The sequence below is a fragment of the Chamaea fasciata genome, unplaced genomic scaffold (assembly GCF_029207755.1).
Source record: "Chamaea fasciata isolate MVZ Bird 193981 ecotype frontalis unplaced genomic scaffold, bChaFas1.0.hap1 SCAF_1, whole genome shotgun sequence".
Classification (NCBI taxonomy): Eukaryota; Metazoa; Chordata; class Aves; order Passeriformes; family Sylviidae; genus Chamaea; species Chamaea fasciata.
Genome location: NW_027094086.1, coordinates 712,842 through 720,860, shown reverse-complemented (window position 1 = coordinate 720,860; position 8,019 = coordinate 712,842). Strand labels below are relative to the sequence as shown.

At 55.9% G+C, this 8,019-nt stretch overlaps 1 protein-coding gene across 1 annotated transcript; it reads right to left on the bottom strand.

Moving 5' to 3' along the window:
* Positions 1–3,952: 3,952 nt before the first annotated feature.
* Positions 3,953–8,019, bottom strand: LOC136302029 (erythroblast NAD(P)(+)--arginine ADP-ribosyltransferase-like). The gene is made up of 4 exons (XM_066205367.1): positions 7,930–8,019; positions 6,545–7,323; positions 4,125–5,665; positions 3,953–4,041 (listed from the first exon to the last, which is right to left on the bottom strand). Exons 2-3 carry the CDS (start codon positions 7,287–7,289, stop codon positions 5,580–5,582), a joined length of 831 nt encoding a protein of 276 aa, XP_066061464.1. The 5' UTR covers positions 7,290–7,323; positions 7,930–8,019; the 3' UTR covers positions 3,953–4,041; positions 4,125–5,579.

The following is an 8,019-nucleotide window of genomic DNA, read 5'->3' as shown; positions in this document are numbered from 1 at the left end:
CTTCTGAGGATGGAAGGGAAAGGAAGTTCCCAGCCTCATCTCAACATTTTACGCGTATTCACAAAGACGCCTCCAGCTTCCCAGTGGTTATACGAGGTGTCAGTATGCCAAAACTGGCCTCTGATTGGTCTCTGTCCAATGCACAGGAAATTAACCGGCGCTTAGAGAAAACTGTTCCTTCTTTACCTTAAACCTGAGTTAACGCATAACATTTACATGTCCCCGCCTCTCTCTGGGAATCCACTTCTTGTCCTGGAAAGTTCCTAAACAGGGATGTGAGTGGTTATTTTCACAGAGTGCCTTGTTTTCTCACCTGTACTCCCCACATTCCACCCACTTGATTTTATCCCTATTCCCTGCTCCACACAAAATGGCATCTGCCTCTGAAGGGGAACCGCCATTTTGAGTTCATTCCCGCCATTTTGTGTTCATTCCCGCCATTTTGAGTTCATTCCCGACATCCTTCTTGTTTACCACCTTTGCATTAGGTCCCTCCCCTGCGATGGGTTCCCTCCTTCTGTCGAGTGCCACCCCCGAGTCAGGACCCTCCCCCTTCATCAGGATGTCCCTCCCTAGCGCAGGCCCCACCTCCCTGCCATGGGTTTTGTAAAGAGCATATTAAATTATTCCATCCCATTGGAGCAGAATTGCTTATCTTTGCCCAAATGGGTCAGTGTCCCTTATCAGATGGCGGAGTGCTGCTTATCTCTCTTCATTGTTTCACCGCTTCCATGGGAATGTCTTCTGCTAATGGACCATTGAGAGCTCACCAATGACGTTACACGTTACACTGCACTATTGTAGCTGCTCCACACGGGGAGGAGGAGCCAAACCATCTTCACCTGGATAAAAAGGAGCCACAGTCCCACTAGGGATCCAGTTTTCCCACCGGATCCCTGGAGGAAGACCGGACCCATCTCACCATTTCTGGACCCTTTTTCTCCAACGGAACCATCTCTACTCCAACAGAACCACATCCGCCGCTCCTGGAGGGCAGACTTTGGACTGTTCCAAACACCAGGACCAACAGGGCGTCAGGTTGTATTTCTGACTCTGTCAGGGTTTTCTAGGGTTTCTTGTTTATTTGTCCGTTTATTCTTCTGTACGACAGCATCTGTATTTTTATATCTCTAGTAAAGACCTGCTAAACGTATTCCCAAAATCTTTGCCTGACAGCCTTTTAATTGCAAATTTCTGATGTTTTGGAAAAGGGGAGGAGGGGCTTACATTTTAAGGGAGACTCCAACCCTGTCCATCTAAACCAAGACACCAGCAAAAGGAGACAATTCCTGAGCAGGGCTCCAGGTCACTCCCCACACCAACACTCGTGGGAACGTCTTTTTCTCTCAGCCTGGCGCAGGATCCTTGGGGAGCCTCCCCTTCCCGAGGGAGAGACCTCACACACATTTCATTCCAAGCAGGAATTCCAGACAGTCCCCTCTGTCTGAGAGGGGACTGGACATGGCCAGGGTCAGCTGATGGCCGGCCAGGCCCAGCTCTGGTGCTTCACCCTCAGTTGTCAATTTGAGTTTGGTGATTTGGGCTGGTTTCAGCCCAATTTAGCACCAGGGCCATCCCCTCTCGCTATCTCCAAAGAGGAAACCTGCCCAATGGCAGCAGAGAAAGGCTTTTGGCTGACCAGCAAGGCCTGGTGCCCTGGGCCCTTGGCTGCCTTTCCTGCCGGCGTCATTTCCGGTTCCGGATGTGCAGGAACTGGAAGAGGCCGGATCAGAGGAGGCGGGGCCCGTGCTATAGAGGGACTTCCTGATAGAGGGGGAGTGTCCTGACCTGGGGGTGGTACTTGACGGTGGGGTGGAACCTGACGCAAAGGTGGGAAACAAGAAGGACGGCGGGAATGAAGTCAAAATGGCAGGAATGAACTGAAAATGGCGGGAATTAACTTGAAATGGCGGGAATGAACTCAAAACGGCGGGAATGAACTAAAAATGGCGGGAATTTACTCAAAATGGCGGGAATGAACTCAAAACGGCGGGAATGAACTCAAAATGGTGGGAATGAACTCAAAATGGCGGGAATGAACTCAAAATGGCAGGAATTGACTCAAAATGGCGGGAATGAACTAAAAATGGCGGGAATTAACTTGAAATGGCGGGAATGAACTCAAAACGGCGGGAATGAACTCACTCAAAATGACGGGAATGAACTCACTCAAAATGACGGGAATGAACTCGCTCAAAATGGCGGGAATGAACTCATTCAAAATGGCGGGAATGAACTCACTCAAAATGACGGGAATGAACTCACTCAAAATGGCGGGAATGAACTCACTCAAAATGGCGAGAATGAACTCACTCAAAATGACGGGAATGAACTCACTCAAAATGGCGGGAATGAACTCAAAATGGCGGTTCCCCTTCAGGGGCGGACGCATTTTGTGTGGAGCACGGAAGAGGGATGGGATCGAAAGACGGTGGAACGTGGGGGAGGACAGAACTCAGCATGGGTTGTGCGGGCCCGTCCGGAGGCGGGGACAGAAGGGGACGGGAGGTGGCAGAAGGTCGGCAACTCTAAAACGCCACAGCCTGTCAGCTGCTGGTCACCCAACATTATCCAGACAGAACGATTCCTCTCTAGGCGGAAACTCAAGGACACCTCACTGTCTCGGGCCCCGAAAAGTATCAATGAAAGTGACTTGGGGCGTTTGAAAACTGCGGGGACGTGACTTCATTGCCGGAAGCTGCAATCGGAGGATTAACCCGATATGTAAACAGACCCAACCGATAACCGCATGAAAAACTTGTCCATGACCATCGCCCACCCTGAGCGCAGCCTCTCGGAGGGTTCTCCCTGCCCCAGGTGTGTCCATGGAAGGCTTTGAACAAATCCCCACTTTCATTCTGGTAATCGTGTCTGGCCTCTGCTCCGGGCAGCCGCTCCAAGGTGTCACGATCCGCTCGCACATCCTAGAAACAGACAAATATACAAAAAGAGGGGCACCAAGAAGAGGGGGCAGGGCTGTTCCTGGCGGCGCCATCTGGACACAAGTCTGTGCTCTCCGACGACCCTGTCTGTGCCCTAGGCTGGGCCCTTCCTGCCTGTCCCGGTCTGGGAATCCGTGAGCCTGGGATTTGGAGATACTGAGGGTTGTGGTTTGGGAATCGCCCGCCGGAGGGCAGCAGCGAGCAGGGGAAACGGCGACGCCGCGCACGTGACGCCACCAGGTGGCAGCACAAAGTGACGGCGCTGCCGAGCACTGACCCTGCCGCGTGCTGGCCGTACGTCCAGCTCCGTCCGGTGCCGTGTCCAGGTCTGCCCAGTGCCGTGTCCAGGTCTGCCCAGTGCCGTGTCCAGGTCTGCCCAGTGCCATTCCCTGTCCCTGCGCCCATGGCCCTCCTCAGGGCCCCATAACCCCTCACCCCCCTCATGGCCCCTGATGCCCCACTTTGTGTTCCCAGGTGGGAGCCTCCCCAGGAACTCCCCCCACCTCGGGGGGCATCTCCTGGCCACCGTGGCCATGGCAGTGGTCACTGGAACCCTCTGAGCCCCGAGGCCACCGAGGTCACTGTCGTCTCAGAGGCCACTGTGGCCACCATGACCACAAAGGCCACCAGGACCTGCAGAGAAATGAGGCCACCAAGGCTACTGAGGCCTCTGTGGCCACTATGGTCACTTTGGCCACTCTGACCACTGTGGCCATTGTTGCCACTGTGGCCACTTTGGCCACCATGACCTCTCTGGGCATTAGAATCACCAAGGTCACCATGGCCAGTGTGGCCACTGTGACTCATGAGGCCACTCTGGCCACTGTGGCTCCCGCGGTCACTGTAACTACTGAGGCCACCATGGCCACCGTGGTTACAGCAGGACCAGCCAGGGCAGGGCTGGAGCTGCCAGGACAGCACGGACAGCACGGACAGCAGAGACTGGTCAGCGCCTGGGGCCGGTTGGGCACTTCCTGACAGAGGGATTTGGGAGTGCCAGTGTCATGGCCACCTCCTAAAGCTCCTCGGCTGCCTCGCCTGATGTATCCAAAAAAATTGCTGCTTGCCGTGGAGTGGGAAAAAATTGCTGCTTGCTTTCCTGGAGTATTAAAAGCGTATCAAAATTTTGATCCTTGCTCGCCTGGCCTATTAAAAATTTATCAAAATTTGCTGCTGACTCACTTGATGTGTCTGCTGCCGCTCTTTTAACGCCTTTCCTCCAGGGTGCCTCCTTCCCTGAAATAAACCACTTCCTGTTGTTTTTGTCAGAGGCATCTTAAAGTTTTATTTTTCAAACCTCGATCTGCAGAGAGGTTATGGATAAACGTTCCTCCCTTTTTCCTCTGCGCTCCCTTGTCACTGCAGGGATGTCCTCAGGAAGGACCTGGGTGGGCTGGAGAATGTCCAGGCAAGGGACAGAGCTGGGAAGGGTGTGGAGCACCAGGAGTGGCTGAGGGAGCTGGGGAGGGGCTGCTCTGGGCTATTAGAAAAGCATGAATGATCAGTTCCAGGCCAGTTCCAAAGGTCCTGATTTGAAGCAAGGCAACAGAAGAAGCACTGGGAGGAAGAAAAAACAAACAGAATGAAAAAGAACGAAAAAAAAATACAGAAAAGGGGACAGAGGCACCACCACCCGTTCATTATTATTGCTTTGTAATACATACTAGTAAAGAACTGCTATTCCTATTGCCCAAATCTTTGCCGAAGAGCCTCTGATTGTAATTTTACCGGGCAGATACCTGTCTTCCCAAACCAAGACAGTCCCGTTGGAGAAAAAGGGTCCAGAAATGGTGAGATGGGTCCGGTCTTCCTCCAGGGATCCGGTGGGAAAACTGGATCCCTAGTGGGACTGTGGCTCCTTTTTATCCAGGTGAAGATGGTTTGGCTCCTCCTCCCCGTGTGGAGCAGCTGCAATAGTGCAGTGTAACGTGTAACGTCATTGGTGAGCTCTCAATGGTCCAGTAGCAGAAGACATTCCCATGGAAGCGGTGAAACAATGAAGAGAGATAAGCAGCACTCCGCCATCTGATAAGGGACAGTGATCCATTTGGGCAAAGATAAGCAATTCTGCCCCACCCAGATGGAATAGAATAACACGCTCTTTACAAAACCCGCGGCAGCTGGCTTGGTCAGAATTCCTTCATGGAAATGTTCCGATAGAATCATTTGATAAAATTGTACCAATGGAATTATTCAATAAAATTGTTCTGGTGGAATTCTTCAGTGGAATTGTTCTGATAGAATCGTTTATTAAAGTTGCTTCAATGCAATTATTTCATGGAACTGTTCTGATAGAATCGTTTAATAAAATAATTGTGATAGAATTATTTAATAGAATTCTTCGGATAGAATTCTTTACTGGAATTGTTCTGATAGAATCGTTTATTAAGATTGCTTCAATGCAATTATTTAATGGAATTGTTCTGATAGAGTCGTTTAATAAAGTAGCTCTGATGGAATTCTTTGATAGAATTCTTCTGATAGGAATATTTAATAGCACGGCTTTGCACAAAGGCTTTGGTGGCCACTGTGGCCACAGTGGCAGTGGTGGCCTTGGGAGCCTTGGTGGCCTCGTTTCTCTGGGTATCCTGGTGGCCACAGTGACCTTGGTGACCTCGGTGACATTGGCCTCGTGGCTCAGAGGATCCCGGTGGCCACTGCCAGGGCTGAGGTGGCCAGGAGGAGTCCTCCGAGGTGGAAGGGGGCGCTGGGGACGCTCCCACCTGTGGGACAGAGAGGGGGATCAGGGGGACCATGGCGGACCAAGAGGGGGTCGGGGACGGCAGGAATGGGGGGTTAGAGGTGACAGGAGAGATGGGGGGCATGAGGTGACAAGTGACAGGGTGTTGGGGGCTATGGGGGGGCACAGGGGTCAGGGAGGTCAGGGGGGTCATGGTGGGCTTAGGGGTGACAGGGATCGGGGGAGTCAGGGGGTGCCATGGGGGTGACGGGGGGTGACAGGAGTTCAGGAAGTGTCATGGTGGGTCCCGGCCCACCCTCCTCCAGCACACAGGGCCTGTCCCCACAGCACTGCCCTTGGCGGGGAGGGACAGGGTTGGGACAGGGTCATCCCTGTCCCTGTCAGGGGTGTCCCTGTCCCCCCAGATGTGGGGGTCCCCATCCCTGTCCCTGTCAGGGGTGTCCCTGTCCCCCCCAGATGTGCGGGTCCCCATCCCTGCCCCTGTCAGGGGTGTCCCTGTCCCCCCCAGATGTGGGGGTCCCCATCCCTGTCCCTGTCATTGGCGTCCCTGTCCCCCCCAGATGTGGGGGTCCCCATCCCTGTCCCTGTCAGGGGTGTCCCTGTCCCCCCAGATGTGGGGGTCCCCATCCCTGTCCCTGTCAGGGGTGTCCCTGTCCCCCCAGATGTGGGGGTCCCCATCCCTGTCCCTGTCATTGGCGTCCCTGTCCCCATGCCCTCAGTGGGTGTCCCCAGCCTTGGTGTCCCCAGCACTGGGTGTCCCTGTCCCCCCACCCAGAGTGGGTGCTCCTGTCCATGTCCCCCATGCCCAGTGAGTGTCCCTGTGTCCCCTGTGCCCTGTCGTGGGTGTCCCCATGGCCACAGGGGGTGTCCCCATCCCCCAGGCTGTCCCCTGTGGTGTCACCTTTCAGCCACTCGCAGTTGTATTTGCTGAAGGTCCCGATGGAGCGGAGCTGGATCTGTGTCTTGTTCCCTTCCCGGGTGACTTCGGTGACCTCGAATGTCTCGAAGGGCGGGATCAGCGCCCCCTCGTGTTCCGGATATTCCGAGAAGGATTGTATTCCTGCAGCCTGGCACGTGCGCACCTGGAACTCTGTCCCGTCCGAGCACCAGCCTTCCGTTTTCCTCAGCGCCGTTATCGTGAATTCGCCGAACCGGACGGTGTCGCCCGGCTGGGCCGCGAACTGGGCGCCGCAGTCCCGACGGAACACGTCCAGACACTGCCCAGGGTGAGCGTCCCTCAGCGTGGCCAGCGCGTCGGTCAGCAGGAAATGCAGCGTTTTGTAGGGGAAGTTGTCCCGGTATTGCCGGGGGGAGCGGCCGGCCTTGCGCAGGGCGTCGTTGAACACACTGTGTACATCCATCGTGAGGGCCGTGAGGGCGATGGCCTGGGCTTGGGATGGCAGAGGGGACACAGGGGAGTCCCGCCTCTGCCACTCAGTCACGGCCTTCACCCAGACCCGGGCAAAGTGACGATTCTTCTGGAACTCGGAGCGGAAGAGGGCCGGCAACGCCGCGGTCATGGCAGCGCCACAGCCCCGGTACTGGTCATCGAAGGAGTCCCAGGCCATGTCAAGAGGCACCACCATGTTGGCCGCGGTGGCCACGGTCATTGCCAGCAGTGCCAGGGTGAGAGCCAGGGGGGCCATGGAGGAGAGAGGCCACCAGGAGCAGGGTGGGACACTGGGGGACACAGAGGGGACATGGAGGGGGACATGGGGAGGGTTCCTCGGTGAGGGACTGGGGAGGGGAGTGGGGTCAGCCCAGGGGAAGGGAGGCACTCCTGGCCAGGAGACCCCTGGACATGTCTGGGCTCCCTGATCCCCAGTCCTGGGGTTACTTTGGCCTCCCCAACATCCCCCAGCCCCACAGGGACCCCAATCCCAATCCCACAGTGCCGTGTCCTCCTGGCCCCCCAGAAGCCCAATCCTACTGCCATGGTTACGAGTCTCCGCCCCCCCAGGACCCTGACCCAAATCCTGGGGTCACTCCCTGAGCCCCCCAGTGTCCCCTCAGCCCACCCCCAGACCCCAAATCCCACTCCCAGTCCCCAGTTCCCTCAGTGTCACCCCAGGACCTCAACCCAAATCTGGGCACCGCCCCCTGCCCCCCAGTGTCTCCCAGCCCCCCAGGACCCCAATCCCACTCCCACCATCCCATGTTCCCCCTCACTTTCCCCCAGAGCACCCATGACCCCGATCCCAGTCCTGTGACTCCCCCAGGAGCGCAATCCCAATCCACCAATCCCGTGTCCCCAAGTGTCCCCAGTGTCCCCCCAGCCCCTGATACCGGAATGGGCCGCAGTGAACTCCCGGACAGAACTGGAGGGATCACAAAGCCGGAATTCTTGGGCAGCTCGGACTCACCGCGCCTCTCTCC